The 23,027-nt window shown below is 49.7% G+C and overlaps 1 protein-coding gene and 1 long non-coding RNA gene across 2 annotated transcripts in view; one reads left to right on the top strand and one right to left on the bottom strand.

Annotated features, from left to right (window-relative positions):
• Positions 1-10,568, bottom strand: part of LOC148108580 (uncharacterized) — a 229,090-nt gene extending 218,522 nt beyond the window's left edge. Inside the window, exon 1 of the long non-coding RNA XR_015727397.1 lies at positions 9,823-10,568. This is a non-coding gene — a long non-coding RNA (uncharacterized LOC148108580). The remainder of the gene's footprint in view (positions 1-9,822) is intronic.
• A 209-nt stretch (positions 10,569-10,777) lies between these two features.
• SHB (SH2 domain containing adaptor protein B) overlaps positions 10,778-23,027 on the top strand; it is a 135,199-nt gene continuing 122,949 nt past the window's right edge. The window contains exon 1 of the mRNA XM_045780639.2: positions 10,778-12,099. Coding sequence (XP_045636595.1) covers positions 11,386-12,099 — 714 coding nt within the window. The 5' untranslated portion in view covers positions 10,778-11,385. The remainder of the gene's footprint in view (positions 12,100-23,027) is intronic.

Here is a 23,027-nt window from a genome sequence, read left to right on the forward strand (position 1 = left end):
AGAACTTCTCAAACTCAACACTCAAAAAACTAATAACCCAGTCAAAAAATGGACAGAAGACATGAATAGACACTTCTCCAAAGAAGACACACAAATGGCTAACAGACACATGAAAAAATGCTCAACATCCCTAGCCATCAGGGAAATACAAATCAAAACCACAATGAGATACCACCTCACACCAGTTAGAATGGCAAAAATTGACATGGCAGGAAACAACAAATGTTGGACAGGATGTGGAGAAAGGGGTTCCCTCTTACACTGTTGGTGGGAATGCAACTTGGTACAGCCACTTTGGAAAACAGTGTGGAGGTCCCTTAAAAAGTTAAAAATTGAGCTACCCTATGATCCAGCCATTGCACTACTGGGTGTTTACCCCAAAGATACAGATGTAGTGAAGAGAAGGGCCATATGCACCCCAATGTTCATAGCAGCATTGTCCACAATAGCTAAATTGTGGGAGGAGCCCTTCAACAGATGACTGGATTAAGAAGATGTGGTCCATATATACAATGGAATATTACTCAGAAAGAACGATTTCTCAACATTTGCTGCAACATGGACGGCACTGGAGGAGATAATGCTAAGTGAAATAAGTCAAGCAGAGAAAGACAATTATCATATGGTTTCACTCATTTATGGAACATAAGAAATAGGAAGATCAGTAGGAGAAGAAAGGAAAGAAGGAAGGGGGGGTAAACAGAAGGGAGAATGAACCATGAGAGACTATGGACTCTGGGAAACAAACTGAGGGCTTCAGAGGGGAGGGGGTGGGGGATTGGGATAGGCCGGTGATGGGTATTAAGGAGGTCACATATTGCATGGTGCAATGGGTGTTATACGCAAGTAATGAATCATGGAACTTTACATTAAAAACTAGGGTTGTACTGTATGGTGACTAACATAATAAAAAAATATTTTAAAAAAATAAAAAATAAAAATAAATAAATAAATAAATAGGGAAAGTGAGGAGGTATGGGGACAGATGGAATTCTCCCTTTTTTGGTAACTGTGCTTGGTTATAAATAGTCCATTGGTTAGTTAGGGCCTATGGTTATTTTGAGGTGGGTCACCTCATGGCCCACTGTCTTCAGCCAGGTGGTGGCTGTGGGCCCTTCTGCCTTGATCGAGTTTCCATTGCTCAAGCCTGTTGTCTAAAAGCAGCCTCTACAATGTATTACTGTTAAACTTCCTACGTATGATAATTTTATTGTGGTTTTATGAAGAATGCCCTTTTTCTTTAGAGATGGGCTGAAATATTTAGGAGTAATTCAACACAATGCTTCAAAATTCTCAAATGGATTAGCAAAATTAGATAAGAGTGCAGATGTGGCAAAATGCTAACAAAGAGTCTATGGGGTTGATTGTATTATTCTTGCAATTTTTCTGTAGTTTGAAATTTTTCAAAACAAAAAGGGAAAAATTATAAATGAATCTACTCCTCCCAACCCCCAAGAAGACAAGTAAAGAGGGAGGCCTTAAAGTTGAACAGACCTGAGTCTACCACAACTAGCTGTGTGACCTCTGAGTCCTCATCTCCTCAGCTGGAAAATGGCAGTCACGGCCTATCATGAGCGGTTCTGCAGGACACTGGCAGATACCATTGGTGTGATGCCCAGAGCACAGCGGCCAGTGCATTGTTAGTGTTGACATTTGTTCTCCCCCTCTTACTCCTGCCTAATCTCCACTTCTCAGAACCCAATACTGGCCACCGAGGGAGATCTGCTCAGGATAAATAAGAACAACCACATGTGCTGTTGAGTGCAACACCTGAGGCTACACGACACCCTGAAGGGATACTTACCAGAGCCAGCCTGCCTGCCTGCCTGAGATGCAGGCTGGCTGACCTTCTGAACATCAGACCACAGGAACAAAAGTCAGAAATGCCTCCACCACAACTTGTTGGCTCATGCCACAGACTGGAGGAGCTCAGAGATGAGCCAGAGCTTCTCAAAGTGGGGTCCCTGGCCCATCCGAGCAAAATCAGCTGTGGTTCATGTAAAAATGCAAATTCTTGGGCCCCACCCACTAGGATCTAAGTCAGCATCTCTGCAGTGGTGTTGGCAGTGTACATTCTAAACACTATTTTCTAGGTTATTCTCAAGTCTGAGCACCACGACCCACACGGTGGCCATGGTGGATGTGCTACTTTATAGCAAAAAAGGTCTATTGGAGAAATGAATTCTTGTGGTTAGAGCCTAATAATAACATAAAAAAGTTATATCCACCACAAAGACGTCCACAAAAGGGAGCAAATGGAAATACAAATACAGTTATACATAGAGATAAAAGCAGGAGACGCACGAAGAAAGCAACAATTCTCTCTGGGTTTTGCCAGGTCCAGACCCCAAGTATACAAGTGAAATGCTACTCCAGCCTTGGGGGTGAAGGACACCCACAGTCCAGAGCCCCCAAATTCATCACTGTCTGAACTTTAGGACCAAAGGGATCAGAGTGGGCTCTGAGGACTGGGCAGAAGGATCCCTTTTATTCACCATGACTCAGGGAAGCTGAAGAACCAACAGTTCCCTCCTCTGCACGAGGGCAATAAGCAGTGATCCTGTAGCATCTGGTAAACTCCAAGAGCTCCAGAAATTCTCGTGACCTGAGGCTCACTTAGATTCTGCACCTATCTGCCAGCGCCTCTCCAACCTGTAGCCCACAGGCCTTAAGGGGCTCTTTCCGGGTGTGATCGTTCTGCTGGATGCTATGTGGGTGAAAGAAGCTGGCACCTGGTTTCCCTATGACCTGGTGAGGACTGGTTAGTGGATGCTCAGTTTAGAAGGTGGCTGGTCTCCTCTCTCTTTCAGCCCAGGAGATCAGATCTTTTGGCCTCAAAAGTTCCCCTCTGATCTAGAGAATCCTCTATTCCAAACCAGCTCCCAGCAAGCATTTACCCTCAGGGTCTGAGTTATTTTGAGAGACTCAACATCCTGCACTCAGCCCTAGGGAAGGGAAGAGATGGACAGACAATTGGGCAGTCTCCGCCCCCACCCCGCCCCCAAACTGAGACGGGAGACAGCCAGCCATTTGCAACCTTAACTCTTTCCTGGCTTCGGCTAAGACCAAGGCATCCCACTTAGGAAAGCCTCAGATGGCATCATGGTGACCGTTTTAATTCAAGAAAAAAATTGTAGTAGGAGAAAATTATGCATGGAAAGTGACTTTTAAAAATTGTCTTTAAATGTTACAGCCAAAGTGAGAAGATGGAAATTGCATCAAAAGAACATTTGTGTGTGTGTGTGTGTGTGTGTGTGTGCAGGTTATAAATCACTTTCCCAACCGTAGGGCTTAAAGTAATATTTCACCTTTTCAGGAATTCCGAAGTTTATTTTGGAGATGAGGAGAATCAGAGTAAACTCCAGATTTACAGTTTTACACACTAGCACAAAGTCATTCGCATTAGAATCCAGGTAAGTGTGATCTTAGAGGTTTCGATGTTTGCTGCCTCTACGCCTTCTTTTTCAGTTGTTCCCTACGGAGCACAAAGCCCTTGTGGCAGAGCTGGTCAGTCTAATATCTAGCCTTGCACAGGAGAGGTGCTCAGTGGAAGGAAGGGAGAAAGGAGGACAGCAAGGAGGAGAGTCTGCAATGATTCTCCAAGGGTGACAAGTGCCCTTTTGCATGTGGAACGTCTGGGCTTTCTCAGTTGTGTGCTTTATCAGGGTCTGAGGTGGTAACTCATACAAAAGAACGGTGATTTGTTGGATCTCTATTCGATTCGATTCCACACATAGTCACTCAGGGCCTAGCATTTGGCAGGCACTGAGCAACGCCTGGGGGTGGGCAGAAATGAATAATGCACAGCCCCTGCTACCTGCCTTCCAGATGTTTCTCAAGGACAAGAGAGTCACATATCCTGGGCACCTGGCATCCCAGAAATAAATAAACCTGACTGTGAGACCCCCAGAGAAAACTTGGTGGTGCTAGTGGGCTTGCATTTAAGTCCTCCTTGATTGCAGAAAAACACTGCTCTGTTCTTGAACACCACTTGCCTCTTAACATAAAACAAAGCCCAACAAACCAAGGATAGTCGCCCTTCTCCATCTCTGACACCCACCTCCTCCAGTCTACATCAGCTCTGGCCTGCCCTGGTCCTGGTTCCTCACAGAAGCAGTGTGACTTGGCCTAACCAACTCTGGAGGTATCCCTGATTTTCACTGCCCCCAGCCTCATTGGGACCTGGACTGACCTACTGAACCCCACCTGTGGTTTCTTTCTGCCACACTTTTTTTTTTTTTTAAAGATTTTATTTATTGGGGCTTTTTTTTTTTTTTTTGACAGAGATAGAGACAGCCAGCGAGAGAGGGAACGCAAGCAGGGGGAGTGGGAGAGGAAGAAGCAGGCTCCTAGCAGAGGAGCCTGATGTGGGGCTCGATCCCGGAACGCCGGGATCACGCCCTGAGCCAAAGGCAGACGCTTAACCACTGTGCCACCCAGGCGCCCCTCTGCCACACTTTCTGCTTCCCCCTTGCTCATGGGCTCCACAGCCTCTTCTGCTGGGCCTTTAGGTTGCCTGACCCAGAACTTTATGCCCTCAGACACTTCTGGCCCACTCTGGCTCTTTCTGGCCTGACTTGTCCTGCTGGCAATAAACTCCAGGTGCCAATGGTAACCTTCGAGACTACTGTCAGACTGATGGTTGGAACTGAAAAAGCTACTGCACCCAGTGGGTTTGCAATCTCCATAATTTATGCTGCAATCGCCACAAGACAGGTGGTTTGACCATTAGGATGCATCACTGCAAAGCAATTCGTTAGAAAGCAAATTAGTTGAAAAACTTCTAAGGAAGTTTTCAAACGGGCTCTCAAACTTCAGCTATAGCAGAATTACCTGGAGACAGGCTTGCTGGGCCACAGTCCCCAGTTTCTAATTCTGAAGGTCAGGAAGTCAGAATGAAAATTTGTATTCTAACAGGTTCTCAGGTGAGGCTGATACTCTGGCCCAGGGAACTCACTTTGAGAATCCCTCCTCTAGTCCAGTGGTTTTCAAGCCTGGCTGCCCATTGGACTCACCTAGGGAGTTTGTTTTCCTTTAAAGATTGATCTGGAGCACCTGGGTGGCTCAGTCAGTTAGGTGTCTGCCTTCAGTTCAGATCCTGATCCTAGAGTCCTAGGATCGAGCCCCGTGTGTGCGTGTGTGTGTGTGTGTGTGTGTGTGTAGTCTGCTTCCCCACTCATGTGCGCACATGTGTGCTCTCTCTCTCTCTCAAATAAATAAATAAACCTTAAAAAAAAAAAGATCTTATTTATTTATTTATTTAGCGTGCTTGCATGAGCAGGGGGAGGGGCAGAGGGAGAAGGAGAAGGAGAGAATCTCAAGCGGACTTCCCGCTGAGCACAGAGCCTAATGTGGGGCTTGATCTCACAACCCTAAGATCCTGACCTGAGTCAGAAGCCCAACCAACTGAGCCACCCAGGCACCCCTGGGAAGTTTTTTATTAAAAAAAATAATACTACAATGTATGAATCCATCAGCAATTCTGACTTAACTGGTCTGGAATACAGACTGGTCACTGGGTACTCTATAAGTTCTGTGGGTGCTTATAATGTTCAGCCAGGGTTAAGAACATCTGCTCTTGTCCATTTCATTAGCAGAGGCTGGGCTAGGGGTTGAAAGCCTTTTTTATCTCCCACATGGACAGATAAATGACACTCAGTTAAATTTGAATTCCAGATAAACAACGAATAATATTTCACTGTAAGTATGTCCCAAATATTGCATGGATGTCCTTTTTTGCTATTGTTGTTTTGTTTTTTCTAGATCTGGCAACCCTACCCTTAGACATTTCCATAACACAGAATGGGAAACAATGATCTGCCAGCTCCTATTTTATGAACAGTAACACCAAGTCACATAGGAAGTCAGAAGAGAACCGGGTTTAGAACTCAGGAGTCTTGACCTCAGTCCAGAGCCCTTTTCCTTCCATCACACTTAACTGTGCTAGAGACATTTGTACCCTTTTCTTGTTAGGGGGTTATTGTCAGTTGCCTGGAGGTGACTTCAAAGGAGTCAATATGATTTACATCCTCTCTGCTCCTGTGCCAATCCTCACCTCCACCGGCTTTTCTACTGTTGCAGGTATCACAGAGGCTGTCCTAGGATATGGCAATTCTCAGAGCCATATCTAAATGGCCACCTCAGGGAGGAAGTGGACTGGAAGTGGTACTGGTCAGAGACAGTTGTGAGCAAGAGCCCATAATTGGGTAACACAAGGACAAGTGGGATTTGGCACAGGCAAACTACAAGCAAAGCATGTTGGGAGAGGCTTACTTAATTCGCAGAGACACTCGGAATTAGTTGTAAATTCTCTGGGAAGAGATCAAGGCAGCGGCATAAACAGTTCAATTAAACTGTCGGCTCAATGCTCAATGTGCGGTAATGGTCAAAACACAGCCTTTAATCTAGATATAGAGGATTATCTTGGGACCCATAATGAGATTCCTAAGATTAGTTGTACCTGAGGTAGAGAGAACAGAGCTGGCTCAGTGACACGCAGAAAGCCTCGCATGTCAGCATGACTGAGATTCTTGTGAAAAGGGCTACCTGGATGCCACAACCTTCCTGAAACCCCCTCCGGATGCTGCAAAGACAGGCATAAACCTCATTCTGCTTCCTCCGCTTAAGAGACACAGCCTGGGAACAGAACACCAGAACACATCTGCTTTAAAAACTCAGCAACTCTGTCATGTTCCCACCTCCAGAAAAAAGTTAATAGCCACCAGCACCAGGTCCGAGGCAGAGATGCCAAGCTTTAGCCCCCTGCCATTCTGCCCTCCATGATCAACCATTCACATTCGCTCGTTCATTTGACAAATACTTATCGTGTGCTTACTAGGTGTCAGGCAGTGTCCTGAACACTGGAGATATGCAGTGAACAAAAGCAAAGATCCCTCCCTCATTGTGTGGCAAGACAATAAACAAGAAAAATAAGTAAAATACACTGTACATGAAATGGGTCTGAGTAACACTCAGAAAAATAAAGCTGGGAAGGATAGGAAGTGTTGAATGGGAACAACAATCCTAGATACGGTGCCCAGGGGAGGCCTCACTGAGCATGTAACATTTAGATACAGACGTGGGGTCTGTGGCTCAGTTAAATGTCTGACTTCAGGTCAGGTCATGATCTCAGGGTCTTGGGGTCAAGCCCCATGCAGGGTTCCCTGCTCAGGGGGAGTCTGCTTGTCCCTCTTCCTCTACCTTTGCCCCTCCCCCTACTCGTGTGTGTGTGTGTGTGTGTGTGTGTGTGTGTATAAAATCTTTTTTAAAAATAAATGAATAAATACAGACCTGAAGGGAGTGAAGGATGAGCCACGGGGACAGCTGAGGGAAAGCATTCCAGGTCGAGGAGATACAGTGCAAAAGCTCCAAGGCGAGAGTGTTCAAGGAATACCAGAAAGAGGTAGCCTGGCTAGAGCAGGAGAGAGGACAGTACAAATGAAGTTAGGAATTTGAGGGGACTAGGTCATATAAGGCCTTGTGGGCCACTATAAGAATTTTGGCATTTATTATTAGGGACATGGGGATTTAATGGGAGATTCAAGCAGAGGAGGGACATAATCAGATTCAGTTTTAATAGGATCACTGGCTGCTGTGTTGAGACAGAAGCAGGGAAATGGGTAACAGATGCCTGCGATGATCCAGGCAAGAGATGAAGGAGTGCTGGGCTGGGGTGGAAGCAGTGGAGGTGGTGAGAAGTGGTAGGATTCTACATATCCCTTGCTGAAGGGTTGGATGGAGCAGGAATGAAAGAAGGACGTCAAGGATGACTGAGAGTTTTGCCTCAGATCTTCTTAGAGCACTAATGACTCCCAAATCTATGATTCCAGTCCAGATTCCTGCCCTGGGGCCCAGCACACAGTGGGAGACTGACATTAACATTTGATGACCTGAACTGAAAGAAGTAGATGACTTTTTTGGATTGGTGGCATCATTTCTCCAGGCCTCTATCAATGACAAAGCCTACCTCCAGATACTGGAAGGAGGATGCAGGGAAAAGAGTTGCCGTGTCCCCACCTTGGTCTAAAGTGAAAAGTTGAGACAGGGCAGAAACAGAAACAGGGCCATACCAAACCCTTCCAATAAGAAAATCGTGAACAAGTGCTGGGGCGGGGGGCTGGGGTGGGTGGGTAGAGAGCAAAAATTGAAAAATGCCAGTGATAGGCATAATGTTGGGTTTGTGATATCAAGAGACCGGGTACCAATTCCAGCTGTGCCTCTTGATTCGATCTCTTCCTTTCAGTCATCCATTTCCCTCCGTGATATGGGGTGGCTGGCTCTGTGAAAGGAGAGTCTGTTCAGCTCTGACTGCCTATAGCGGCTCTGATCCTTTCCCTGCAAGTTCCTGTCTCCTTGAACCATTTGACATACTACTTCTCCAACATTGTCTTTTCTGTTTCCTTTCAGAATGATTATTTCTGACTCTGTCTCGTAAGGTGTGTCTACACTAGTTCCCAAAGGAAAACACCCATGTGTTTTTGCCTGCTTGAAGTAAATACTACCTTAGTGCAGTTACCCCATCTGTAAACTGGGAATAACACCAACTTGCAGGGCTGAGGAGTAGGGTTAATTATATACAGAATGTGTTGGGGTTGAGCAGATACACAAGTGCTCTGGAAGTTCTTGGCATAATACTATAGCATTACAATAATTTTGGCTTGCAAATTATACCCCAGCAGAGGCATCACATGGAAAAGTGGGTCTAACCCCATGGTCTGCTGAAAGTGAAATGGAAAAAATAAGTTGTGAAATATAACTTCTCTTCCTAAACCTTTGGAAAAGGCAGAGATAATTCTTCCATGTGCAACCCACATGCAGGGAACAAGTTTCCAGATCCTGGAGGGACTTTCTTGTCCTGAGTGGCCGGGCCTGTGGCCAGGGTCTGGCTGCTTCTCCTTACTAGGCCTATAAGCAGAAATGGGAAGGGAGGGAGCCAGAGAGGATTTGTGGTTGGTTGAGAAATGGGGCTTACAATGAGGATGTCCTTGCCTTTGGGTTTTCTTCTATTTGGGCCTCCCTTACTTGCAGAATAATTAAGTGTTTATACAGCAGAGGAGTGATTTAAAGGGTAATTTGAGATATTTAAGTTTAGGGTTACCCAAAATAAACATCTTAGCCCAAGTCAACTTCTGGTTTTTCCACCATCCCCCAGACATATCACACACACACACACACACACACACACACACACACACACACACACACCCTAGATTACTTCCTGAGAAATGCCAAGTAGGTAGATCTCAGGCAATGAAGGGGCTGTGTAGATGGTGTCTGTGACTGTGGAGGTTATAATAGTGGGTTTAAAAAACTTAACTCGATCATAGAGGATGACAGTCCTGTCTGACCAAAGAGGTAAAGCAAATGGCTTGATCCTGAAGGGACAATTTGCAGTCAATTCCATTACATCAGTGTGTGCGGCTGAGTGGACGGAGCACAGCCTTCAGAGGAGGACCCAAGTTGGAGTCCTGGTTCTGCCCCTTCCCCACTGTGGCCTCAGGCGGTGACGAGGTGACAGCTCTCAGGCACTCCTTGTCTGGCTCTCAGACTGAGAATGTGACCTCCACCCCCAGCGGGGCCAGGGCTGTGTCCCCGCCAAGAGAGCCTCTGGCCATCTGCCTTTTCCTAGGGGATACAGAAAAAAATAGACTTCCGCCAAAGCCCACCTATTAAGACACAAGTAGCAAGTGGAGATTACTAACGATGTGGGCCTTCCTAGAGAATTCCTGCGACTTCGGGTCTCAGTTTCCACAGCTCAGGGTAAAGCATATTCTGGGGCTTGCCGGCCAAACTCAAAGGAGCCCCGGCTCTAGTGGTAGTTACCTCTTTTCCGGGCAGCTCTTCTGGCTCCACGGGGAGCCTGGCGCCTCCCAGGAAAAGCTTCACTGGGTAAGTTGCGCCCCTCCCTCGGCCTCAGTTTCCTCAGTTTTGGTCAAATCAAAGGACGATCTTAGGTTGCAAAGCAGAGACTGGTGGAAATGACATCATTTCGGCTCCACCACACCGGGAAGTGGCAGCCCGGCCCACCTGGGTGGCCGGCCCTCCTTTGGGCTTCAGGTCGGCAGCGCGCGGGGATAACCCCCCCGACTTCCTCAGAGGTGAGAAGTTAAGCCGACGTCTGGCCTCCCCTCAGCCTGGCGCTGCGATTGGTGCCGTGCAGGCCCGCCGCCCCTTCGGGCAGCGTCCGTCGTCTGTACGGCTAACACGCTCATTAGCATAGAGACTCGTCCAATGATCAGGCAAGCGGGGGCTGAACCGGAGTCTCCGTCCCTTCAAGAAGGAGATAAGGCACTCTGTTCTCGAGGGGTCCCAGGGCCGCACTTCCCTTGCGCGGGTCACGTAGTAAACTAGAAATGTCCCGGGATAATTCACCCCCGCGCCCCGCCCCCAACAGTAGGTCCCTGAGGTGCACAGCGCGCGGGCACCGTGAGATGAGCACGGGTCTGGCCTCCGCGCGCGGCGGGCTCACGCTGGCAACCTCACGCCCCAGGCGGCGGCAGGCAGCGAGCGAGGCGGGGCCAGGAGCGCCGCTGGACCCCGGTGCCCTCAGGCGCCACCCCGGGGCTGGCGCCGAGGCGGCCGCGGGTGGTGGCGCGTGCTAAGGCGGAGAGTTGCGCCTGCTGAAGACCCAGGCACGAGGAGGGCGGGGCTTAGGCCGCAGTCCGGCGGCCGGGTTTGCGGGGGGGGCGGGGCGGGGCCTGCGGGGGCGGGCTGGGGGCGGGGCGCGCGCGCGAGACCAGGGAGGGCGGGGCCGCGGCGCGGGGCGGGCTCTGGCGGCCCGGGTGTCACACACGCGGCGGTTCGGGAGGCGGCGGCAGCGGCAGCGGCAGGCGCCGCCGGGACGGGCACGGGCGTGCGGCTCGGGCGGGCGCCGGCTGCCTCCCTCCGTCGCTCTCTCGCTCTCCCTCCCGCTTGCTCGCCGGCTGCGACGCCGAGCTCTCCCCCAGCGCTCTCGGGAGGGAAGGAGGGGGCCAAAGACGCCGACAAGTTCCCGCAGCAGCCGCAGATCCCGGCCCAGGCGGAGGCTGCGGCTCCGACGGGGCAGGAGAGCGCTTCGCGGCGGAGCGCACGGCTAGAGCGTCCCAGGCGGGGGGCCTTTCACTCTCCGCGGGGCCTCTGCCCGGGATCCCATGAGACGCGCCCGTGAGGGGCGAGAGATCCGAAGTCCGGGCGGCGAGAGGCGGAGGGCGGTGCTGCAGCTGCTGGAAGCCGGGATCGGCCGGCAGGAGGCGGAGGAGAGAACTTGAACTTGGCGTCGGGAGCAGGCGCCCCGGACGCCCCCCGCCGGGGCCGGGGCGCCGAGGGACCTGGGCCGCAGCGCTGCTCCGCGAATGGCCGCGGCGGCGGACCGGGTTCCCGCGCCGCGGCCCTAGGCGGCCTCTCGCCATGGCCAAGTGGCTGAACAAGTACTTCAGCTTGGGCAACAGCAAGACCAAGAGCCCCCCGCAGCCGCCGCGGCCGGACTACCGCGAGCAGCGGCGCCGGGGCGAGCGGCCCTCGCAGCCCCCCCAGGCTGTGCCGCAGGCCCCGGCGGGCGCCTCGGCGTCCTGCGGTCCGGCTGCCGCCTCCTGCTTCTCAACCTCGTCGGGATCGCTGCCCGACGACAGCGGCAGCACGAGCGACCTCATTCGCGCCTACCGCGCACAGAAGGAGCGCGACTTTGAGGACCCATACAACGGGCCCGGTTCGTCGCTGCGCAAACTGCGCGCCATGTGCCGCCTGGACTACTGCGGCGGCGGCGGGGAGCCGGGTGGGGGCCAGCGCGCCTTCTCAGCCTCGTCCGCGTCGGGAGCCGCCGGCTGCTGCTGTGCCTCCTCGGGCGCAGGCGCCGCTGCGTCCTCGTCGTCGTCCTCCGGCTCCCCGCACCTCTACCGCAGCAGCAGCGAGCGGCGGCCAGCCACCCCGGCCGAGGTGCGCTACATCTCCCCGAAGCACCGCCTCATCAAGGTGGAGAGCGCCGCAGGCGGTGCCGGCGACCTCCCGGGGGGTGCCTGCTCTGGCGGCCGCACCTGGAGCCCGACGGCCTGCGGTGGCAAGAAACTGCTCAACAAGTGTGCCGCCTCGGCCGCGGAGGAGAGCGGGGGCGGCAAAAAGGACAAGGTAAGGCACCCCTTGTTCTCACCCCAGGTTCCTGAGCCATTTGCGCACGGGGAAACTGAGGCAACGCTGTGGTTCCTTCATCAGCTTCGGGCTAGGACCCTGGGGTAAGGGCTCCCACGCCGCTTCCCAGTTTTGCCCTTTCGCACGCTCTTTCCCCTGGATCTGCTCCTAAAACGTCCCCTCTCTGAGCCCACAACTAGGTGCCTCCTTCGGAAGTAACCTGATGAGAACGTCCTGCCAACCTTGTCCAAGAAAGACCCAACCAGCCCTTCCGTCCCCTAAGACCTAAAGTCTGAGAGTCAGGTGGCACGGATTTGGAGGAGCGTTTTTTCTTCGCTACTCCCTTCCACCATTCTATAGATGGGAAACTGAGGTCCAGAGCTGGGAAGGTACTCATTCTTGGTGGCAAATCCGGACCGGCTGTCTTTAAACGTACATATGTAAATCCCTCTAAAAGCCCTGCCCTGCCCTGCCCCACCCCTCGCGCCAGGTTTCCAAATCGGAGCGGCCTTTTGTAGGGGAGCTGCACTGGGAACCCCCACGCGTGCTTTTCCGGTTGAAATATGCTGCCTCCAGGAACTTTCCACTTCGACAAGTCAGTTTCTCCCGCCGTGCACACAAGGGGGTCCGCCAATCCATCCGGCTTGAAGGAGACTCACCCCTCCAATCCTCACCTCTTTCTTCCTGATCCCATCCACACCCCATACAGTCCCAGGAATGAGGGGGACGACTTTGTGACAACCCCCCCAACATATTAGGCCATTTTGATCCCCCTCTTTGAAGCACACCAATTACAGCCAGACTGGGCCCCTCTCTTCCCCCTTCACACTCCTGTGGCACCCTCCCTTCCCCCATAAAATACTTGTTCTGTCTACTTATGATGGAAGGCAGTGTTTTGATTACATGTGAGGCCCAGCGCCCTGTGATGTCTGTCAGGCCGATGTCCTTCTTCTTCTCCCCACCACCCCCACCATTTCCCAAAGGTAAACTTTTGCCCAGGCGTGGGCTGGGGAAGAGTGATAGAGTCTGAGCTCCTTTTAGGACTGGATGTCCAGACAGGAGGGAGACAGGCTCCTACCTGCCAGCTGGTGCTTGGAAAGGGATGTTTTTGTTTTCCAGGCAAGAGAAGTAAGGGGATGCCTTCCTTTTAATTTTTTTGACTGGCTTTTTTCTCTCTGAGGTCCCAGGTCCCAAGAGTATCCCCTCCCCTCTGGATCTGCTAAAGGCAGGGTGGGCAGTCATTGGAGGATCCCACCTCCCTCTGGAGCCATTTGGGGGCACACCTTGGAAGCATGGACTCCCGGGCTTCCTACAAAAAGCTGGGAGCCAGGTGGCCACCCAGGTGCTGCCTGGAGGGGGGGGGTTCTTTGAGAGCCCCCAGTATTGAGGGCTTGTGGTTGATCTGTGAGGGAAATACCAAAGAGGCTCCCTGCTGCCTTATATATGGCTCAGGTTTGGCTAGGTGCTGGCTGGGGAGAATCTGAAGTTCCTGAGTATGGTTGGTTTGAGCAAGGTCCCACCTGTGAAGATGGAGAGATTGCCAGCGAATGTTGCTAGACTCCTGGGCACCCTCTTGTTACTCCACAACCACCTCCGTGGTGGGCAAATCTTTCTCTCCCACTGCTTGTAAAGTCTTTTCTGGCTTTTAAAACTTTAGTAGACATTTTTTTTTCCACATTACAATTAAGACTATTCCAAATACTGAGGGGTAATATGTCTTATAGCTGGAATGTCAAGTGTGTTTAAGAGTTGGCTTTGTTGGGGCACCTGGGTGGCACAGCAGTTGAGCGTCTGCCTTCGGCTCAGGGCGTGATCCCGGTGTTGTGGGATCGAGCCCCACATCAGGCTCTTCCACTATGAGCCTGCTTCTTCCTCTCCCACTCCCCCTGCTTGTGTTCCCTCTCTCTCTGGCTGTCTCTATCTCTGTCGAATAAATAAATAAAATCTTTAAAAAAAAAAAAAAAAGAGTTGGCTTTGTTCACCATGAAGTTTTTTTTTTTTTTTTTAAGATTTTATTTTTAAGTAATCTCTACACCCAATGTGGTGCTCAAACCTACAACCCCAAGATCAAGAGTTGCACGCTCCACCAACTTAGACAGCCAGGCGCCCCTCACCATCAAGTATTTTTTTGGGGTCTTTTCTGTGCCCTCCCCTGCTGGGTGCTGGAGCAGTCCCCCATGAATTTTATGGCCTAGTTTGCAATGTGGATGATGAGTGCTGGGATGGGGATGCTGTTACAGGAGGGCTGAACTGGGGGTGGTCAGAGAGGGCCATTATTTTGGGGGAGGGGCGGTGACTGTGGTTGGCTGCAGAAAGAAAGCCTGGCACTTGAGGGGATGCAGGTAACGTGCCTGTGGCTAGCATTGAGAGGTTAGCGTTGCATGGGACCCCAGAGGAACAGCAGGGCCCAGGTTTGGGAGGACCTTATAAGCTAAGCACAGTGAGGGCCAGTGAAGGGATTTAGCTGCTAAGTGATGTGAACAGGTAGAATATTTTTTGTCTCTCTTGGCTGCATTTCAGCTACTGGGTTGTGACTTTGAGCCCTTTGATCTTTTGGGAAATTGTTCTGATCCAGAAACAGGAGTTTCAGCTACCAGATGTTCTTTCTAACGAGAAAGAGGGGAGGCAGCCACAGAGAGTCACACTGTTCACTGGTTTTCAAACCAGACCTTGGAGGGCTCTTTAAAATTGATTGATCAAGCCTGCTGTAGGTCCAGAGAATGTGCATTTCTAACAAGTTCCTAGGTGATCTTTTGTTGCTGATCCTGGTATCACACTTTTGAGGACCACTAATGTAACAGTGACGTCTCCTTAACCCTCCCCCTGGGTCTTCTGGTTGGAACTGCTTTGGGATGCAGAGAGTCCAGATCCCCTCATCTCTGCCTCTGTGTAGGTCTGTCTCCTCATCTAGGGCCAACACCCACCCCCCATTCCTGGTCAGGCAGTCTGAATGCAGCCTGGTTTTCACATTATTTTCAGCCAGACAGCTTTTGGAAGGCCAGACATACTGTATAGATCCAGTCCTGAACACCTCGGAGCCTTCCTCCTATCAGCCTCACCCATGGATCCAGGAAAACCCACTTCTGGTGCCCCACTCAATCGCAGGCCCAACTTGCTTTTGTCAGTTGTCAGAAATAAGACAAGAACCCATAAGGCTGATGAATGCCTCCCCCACACTCCCCCTGTGTGTGTTTGTTTTTAACATCAGGCCTGAGTTGGGAGTTACTGTGGTATGGAGTAGAAGCTGTTGGTCCACAGATCGTCCTTTCAATGCCTCCAGTGCCACCTCCCCCTATGGTTTATCTTTGGCGGCCCCGCCTCGTGCCTCCCTATGTCACACTTAGACATCATGTCATTCTCCCAGTGAGTTCTGTGGTGCGTGCACACACACACATACACACACACACCCCCCAAGCATCCAGTCTTGGGCATTATCCCTTTTAGAGTCATGTGAACCAGGGGGAAGGAATGAAGGCTGCAGAAGACTTGTCAGTCATCTCTGGCCTAAGTCGCTGGAGGAGATTGTCACACACTATCTTCATCATTTGTTTCCCCAGGGTTTTGTCTTGGGGAATTTCGTGAGGTTTCTACCTAGGAGGCAGCTTTGAGCTGGATCTAGAGATGGAAATGGAATTTCAGTGCAGGGGAAGGGGCGATGATAGCCTGCAGCAGCACTTCTGTGTCGGCACTCTGTGTACATGTGTGGGTGTAAGTTTGCACGTATGTATGTGTGTGGGTAAATACGTGTGGACGTGTATATACAGAACTTCAGTATGGAGTGTGTTCTTAGAAACCAGAGCTTTCTTGCAGTGGGCCTCCCTTGAGAAATGAGAGATAACATCAGATAGGTGGGGGACTGAGTTTGGACCCCACAGGGAGTCCTTGAAACTGGTGAGCCATGATTGAGCTGCCATATGGGGGGAAGGAGGATAGGATCAGAGTTAGGGGACAATTAGAGTCCAAGTGAGAGACCTTGAGGACCTGAGCTCCTGGGAAGAGAAAATGAAACTTCAGTCAGTAGAAATATCATTCCTTCAGATTGTCTTTATAAAAGTAGAGGATGACAGAAGAAGCCAGTAACTTCATCGGTCTCCTTTTGTGCAGCCGAACAGGTCTCATCCCGTCACGTTTTCTGCTGAAGTCTTGTTTCTTTTATCATAATTAAGTAAACGTTTCCACCACAAATGAGAAAGTCAAGATGCATGATGACATCAGTTTCCTGAGTTTTAAATACATGCCAATGTGTACCAACGCTTTATATTTTGTCAGCATCCACAGGGTTGAGTTAAATACCATGTTTCCTAAAGAATAATACCATATCTAATCTTTTTTTTTTTTTCTTTTTAAAACATTCAGCAAACAGTTTCTGAGCAGCCTGCTAGACAGGGGATATTCAGAGAATAAGTGGTGGCCAGCTTTCCAAGAAGGAAACTTCTTAGTTTGCAGTTGAACACCAGCTTCTCAAGGTCTAGTCTGGGAGACCTAAGGAATGCCAAAACAGAAATGTGTGCAAGGGGCTGGTAAGGCCTCGACTCTGGGAAGTCCAAGAGAGCTTGCAGGAGGAGGCGACATTTGAGCTGACTCTGGAAGGATGAGTGGGAATTTCCTAGGCAGGGAACTGGGGAGGAGGGCTGTCCATGCAGAAGGGATAGAACAGCTTGTGCCAGGGCCTGGTGGCTTAAGAAAGAATGGTTGGAGGCTCAGCAGAGTCGGTGTGATGAGGGCATTACAGATGGAGGTTGGAGTCAAAGAGGCAAGAGAGTGTCTCATGTACCTTGCTGGGGAGTTGTAACTGGTTTTTTGGGCCGTTTCACATGCAATCATTGATGTGTGGCTTAATTGAAGCCCGAGTCAAACATGAGTTGTCAATTTCCATTTGGTTAACGGGCATATTCTCCAGTTCTTAGAAAGTAATTGATGGGAAAGGTAAGAGCCAAAGTTGGTATCTGTGGTTTGGCTTGGAATACTTTCTCCTTTGAATTCCTGTCCCTTGAAAGTTGTGCAAGAGAAATGCTGCCTCAAACCCAGTTTTCTCCATTGATTCCCCAGAAGAGAAATATTCTCTAGGCTTCATGTTAACCACTTAATTGGTCATTTAATCCTCACAGTCACCCTAGAGGAGGTTTAGATACTGTATCAGTGAGCTGTTGCTGCATAACAAATCACCCCAAACTCAGTGATTTTAATCTAGGGCTTAGCAAACTTTTTTTAAAGGGCCAGATAGTGAATAATTTTAGGCTTGAAAGCCAGACAGTCTTCATCACAACTGTTCAACTTTGCCCTTGTAACTGGAAAGCAGTCTTAGACATTATATTAATTAAAGGGCATAGCTGTGTTTCAATAAAACTTTATTTACAAAAACAGGCAGCTGTCCTATGGTCTGTAGTTTCCAACCCCTGCTTTACATGATAAGCCTTTATTACTGTCCATAAGCCCACACATCAACTAAATAGTTTTTCTGGTCTCAGCTGGGCTCACACATGCATCTGTGGTCCATTCAGGGTGGATGTGCAGCCCTGCTGATCCTTGCTGGGCTCTCTTACATGTTTAGGGGTAGCTGGGTTAAGATGGTCTGGACTGAGACAATTGGATTCTGTTCCATGTGGTTTCTCAGTCTTCAGCAGGCTAGCCTTGTTCATATGATCATGGCAGTGTTCTAAAAGAACAGAAGCCCATAAGGTTTCTTGAGGCTGGAAACTGGCACACTGTCCCTTCTACATTGTTGACCAAAGCTAGGCACAAGGCCAGCCAGGGTTCAAGGACAGAGGAGGAGCTGCAGAGTCACATGGCAAAGGGCAGGGATACAGGCAGGCCATTAATCAAGGCCCTCAGTGCGATCCATCTACCACAGGTAGTATTGTCCTTTATGGATAAAGAAACTGAGGCTTCAAGGTTAATGACTTGCTTAATGTCCCACAGCTACCAGGTGACAGAACCAGGATCACATCTGTGCAATCTGAATTCCAAGTTTATAGGCTTTTTTTTTTTTAAAGATTTTATTTATTTTTTTGACAGAGAGAGAGAGAGATAGCCAGTGAGACAGGGAACACAACAAGCAGGGGAAGTGGGAGAGGAAGAAGCAGGCTCCCAGCAGAGGAGCCTGATGTGGGACTCGATCCCAGAATGCGGGGATCGTGCCCTGAGCCGAAGGCAGACGCTTAACGACTGCGCCACCCAGGCGCCCCTAGGCTTCTTTTTTAATCAATTTGTTCTACTATTTTTCATGATTTAAATGGAGATAGTAAGGCTCTGATATTTATTGAAATGTGCACTATATGTCTCCTCCCACATGTTCCTCTTCTTGCACCCCTCTGCCCGAATTCCCACCCGTTTCAGTCTGGGCTTTGGTGGTTCCCAGAAGAGGCCCCAGAGCTGGCTTTTCTCTCTCCCTCCCCCATCTGCCTCTGAGTTCCATAAATGAGATGTTAATGCAGCCCTTGAATTATTTTATAGAGAAATTCTGCACACAGAGTTGGCGCTTCTCAAGGGACAGCTGCACAAAACGTGTGTCTTGTAACTGTCACATCTTCTCATTCTAACACCAAGCATTCCCTCCCTCCAAGGATTGGTGAGGCTGTGCATGCTGTTTTAAGAAAAAAAAACAAAAAAACTAATGGCACCTTGGACTTATCAACAAGGAACCTAAGTTTCCTTAAAGGAGATGAGGTGACCATCCTTTAATCTGACAATCTCAGAACAGGACTGATTTCCCCCGTCTTAACCCGCAAGACTTGACCTCATCATCTCTCCGCCCCCAAAGCATTTCTGACCCATAAAGTAGGTGTTAAAGGGCAAATCTGAAACAGGTGTGGCTTCCTCTGGTCATTTAGCAAAGCTCAGTTTGCCTATGTCAAGCACTCCCTTGGGCAGTTTATCTTGGAGCTGACTTTTACATCTTGTGCTTGGAGAGCCAAGAGGTAGTGACCTGTGGGAGAAGGGGGAGGTCAGGCTTGGCCCTAGAAAATAAATTGGGATTTATAGCTTTGAAGCGGAGAGCTGGGATGCTGGCTGGCTAATGGCAGCACCTGTCGGCATTCTGAGTGGTGGTGGTGGTTTTCCTGTAGGACGGAGACAGGGTGCCGTGGTCTCTGCCACCCTGACTTTATAACTTCTGTTTGGCCTGTGTTGACTGAGCAATTGCCATATACAGGCCACCGTCAGGAGCTGTATGGGTACAGGGATGAGCCAGGAGGTCTGTAGTGCCTGCCTATAAGGAGCTTATTGGTGAGGACACAGGAAGCAGGTGAGAACACAGATCTGTATGGCAGAATTTATCAATAAACAAAGTGGTGTAGGTGGGCTGAGAGCTATCCTGGCACAGAGGCTGCTCTGGGCAGAACCTTGATTCCACGGAGCCAAAGGAGAAGCAGGGTAAGGAGGAGGAGGGTGGGGGTTTGTTGTTTTGTTTTGTTTTTTTAACAGAGAAGCAGAGAAGTCTTCTTGGAGGAGGAGCCGTTTGAGTAAAGAAAACATCATCATTTCCTTTGAGGGAGATTTCCACATAGTAATATTAGCCAGTGCTTCCATTACACATACTCAGCCAGGCACAATACATTGTGCTTTATATATGCATTAACTCTTACACCAAATCCTTCGAGGTAGATGCTACTGTCATTCCCATTTTACATATGAGAAAATTGAGGCACAGAGCCGTTAAGTTTGTCTAAGGTCATACCATCAGTAAGTGGCAGAGGTGAAATTGGAAACCGGATCCAGAGCTTTGTTTGTGGCCACTATGCCACCCCGCTCAGGCTGCACAGTCTCCAGTCTCATGCCTGAATTTCCTATGCCTTACTTGTGGCAAGACTTATTACTCTTTATAAGAAATCCCCTCTGTTAGCCTTGTAGGAGCAACTGATCCCTACATTTATGTAAGTATTTCATAACTTAAGGGCATTTTTATATCTACCCGTAGTTAATTTGCTTCTTTGAGTCAGTCTATAAGTAAGGTGCCATAACCCCCATTTTGCAGCTGGAGAAACTGAGGCTCTGGGGAGGAATGGAGCCTGCTCTGCTTCACAGCAGGTAGTGGCTGAGCCAGTGGCCAGGCTGTGGACCTTCTGTTCTGAGCCCAGTGCCCTTTGTGCTGCGGGTGTGGAAGTGGCTTGGCCAAAGCTCCAGTCCACAGGAAGGGTGACAGCCTGATTGATTTCCGGTCCTTTCCATGTTTTGATTCTGAAATATTTTACTGAGACTATTAAGGAGCATCGACAGAGGACCTTGCTTCCACAATGGAATTTTCCTTCTCTTCCTGTTTGGTATTTTCCAGTAATATTTCTATTAATGTTTCACTTTCAGAGGCACTAGCTTCCTGAGAGTTTTTCGCTTTCTCAACTGCTGAGCCAGGAAGAATTGAATTTTCCTCTAAATCATTCAGTTCCTTTCCATTTTCTCCAAGGGGAGCCCTCTCTGGATTTCCCATTATGCTGTAGAGGAAGGATCTTGGAGGTGGGTCCAAGGGATGGAGAGAGAATTAGTCAGGGCCCTGGGGAATGACTCACACCCTGTGTTTTCCAAGCAGAACTTAAGAGTAATGGTCAGAAAGGGGCTTCCCAAGGTCCATGGAAAAGTGACTTGACAGGTGGGTGGAGTGGGGAGAAGTGGATAGCGCTGGCCCACTGCTGGGCCTTCACTTACAGGCTGGACCCCGAGTCCTCAGCTGGGCCATGAGAGCTTATACAAGACCTTTCTCCCCGTTCATTCATTCAACAGACATTACTAAGCACTGCTATGGTGCTAGGTGTTATTCTGTTGAGGTGATGGGGGTGGTACAGCACTGAACAAAAGCAATAAAAATTCGTGCTTCCTAGGGGTACCTACCTGGCTCATTCGGGAGAGCATGTGACTCTTGATCTTGGGGTTATAAGTTTGTGCTCCCCTGAGTTTGCCCCCTCGTGAGAGGAGTTACGCCAATGTAGTGTGTTGGATAGAGAGTGTGAAGAAAGGTAAAGCAGAATAAAGAGGCTAGGGTGGGCCTGAGTTTGGGGTGTGGTGCTGTTTTAGGTAGGGTCTCAGAGGGCTTTGCTGAGGATGTGATGGCAGGATTCCCACGGCTCCTTGGGAGAAGGGCATTCCACACAGAAGAAGCAGTCAGGGCAAAAGCCCGAAGCCCGAGCAGCCCCAGGTGCTTCAGGGAAATGAGCATGATTGAGCGGAGCTGGTGGGAAGTGGGCCTTGGGGGCTCTCACTTGAAGTCTGGGTGAGATGGTTGAGATGAGAAGTCAGTGGAGGGTTCTGAGCAGAGGGATGACCGGCACTGACTTGGATTTTGAAAGTATCACTCTGACTGCCTAGTGGAGAACAGCCTGGAGCGGGTGAGCGGGGAGACCAGCTGGGGCATGTGTGGCTGCTGGAACAGGGGCTCTAGTTGTGGGTGAGGGGAAGACACCGAGCTCAGGACGTGTCCCGGGTAGAGCTGCAGGATTTACTGGCGGATGTAATGTGAGGTGTGAGGGGGAGGAGATTCAAGGGTGACCCCAAAGTCTTGGCCTGAGCAATAGGGAGGATAACTCGTTATGAGCTGAGATGGGGAGGACAACAGAGGAGTATAGTTCAGCCGATGGGGTTGACCCAGCAGCTCTGTAGTCCTGGGGCTAAGAGCAGGACACACTCTGCCCTCCAGGGCCGCAAGGTTCCTGAGAACCTGAAGGAGGCATGGGGACCTCCATCCCAGTTGGGGAAAACCACCCTATGGGAGATGGGTTCAGAGGAAGGTGCAGCTGGGGCATCCCAGACAGAAGAAGGCGTCCTGTCCACGGTGGTTGAGAGCAGAAGGGGAGCACTTCTGGGTGCACGCAGGTGTGGCCATAGCCCGGGACTCGCCTTGGTGTGACTGCAGGTGATGGAGGGAGGTGGCAGGGGGTTGTGTGTGAAGGGTCTCGCCTGCCACGGGTCTGAAATTGCCCCAGTTCTCCAAATTTAAAAGAGGCCACCTGCTTTGTTGCATGCCTGAACTGGGCACGACGGGAGGGTAAAGAAGAGTGCCAAGGTTAAGTCTCCAGGGACAGGGCTGGAGCCTGCCTGCTTTGCTAAGCAGAGCATTCCATTGCTGAGCACTTGTGATTGTTGGGAAAGTTCTCCCTTCCATGAGGCCCAGCAGTATGTGGGCTACAGGGAGGAGACAGACAGAAGTAGGAGAAATGGGACTTTCCTGGTTTCTCCAGGCCATGACTAAATTCTGAAAATGAAAATGACCACAAAGTTCTTTACAGTGAAGCTTTGCTGTTTTTTGAACGTGTGCTCCCAGAAAGCCAGACAGCCCCATAATCCCTCTGGTGCATTCCAAAGCCACACATGTGCTTTGGAGCCTGCGTGGCATTTGTGGAATGGTGCAGCCTCTACCTGCCCTTCTGTGGGGGGCAGTTGTGAGTTGGCTATGTTCTGAGGTAGTTCCTCAGAGCCGCAAACTTGGATTTTTCGATACGTTTCCCTGTTTATATCTGTGAACTTCCCCCCCTCCTTTTTAACAAAACTAAGACAAGTTTGGTATAGAAAATGCAGATAAGAAAAACTAAAATAGAAACCAACTCTAATTCTATACTTCAGAGAAACCATCATTAACATTTCACTGTTTTTCCCTTAGCCTTTTTTCAATGCATATATATACATTTTTCCCACCACAAAAATTAAGTAATATTGCATGTATTTATTTTCTTTTTGTTTAAAGGCATGGGAAGATGTCTCCATTATCTTAAACATTCAACAACAATTTAGTGTCTCTGTAGTATTCTGTTTGTACATTTAAGCTTTCCATAGTCTTCCCTAATTTAACATTGCTCTGATGAACATCTTTGTAAAACTGAATTCTTAGCGGAAGTCTGTGATGGTTTCCCTGGGACTGAGTCCCAGAAGGAGGATTGTTGGGTAAGAAGAGAAAAATTTTGATACGTGCTTTAAATTGTATCCTAGAAAGACTTCACACATTTACG

The sequence above is a fragment of the Ursus americanus genome, chromosome 18 (genome assembly GCF_024610735.1).
Source record: "Ursus americanus isolate L20-20 chromosome 18, mUrsAme1.1.p, whole genome shotgun sequence".
NCBI classification, from domain to species: domain Eukaryota; kingdom Metazoa; phylum Chordata; class Mammalia; order Carnivora; family Ursidae; genus Ursus; species Ursus americanus.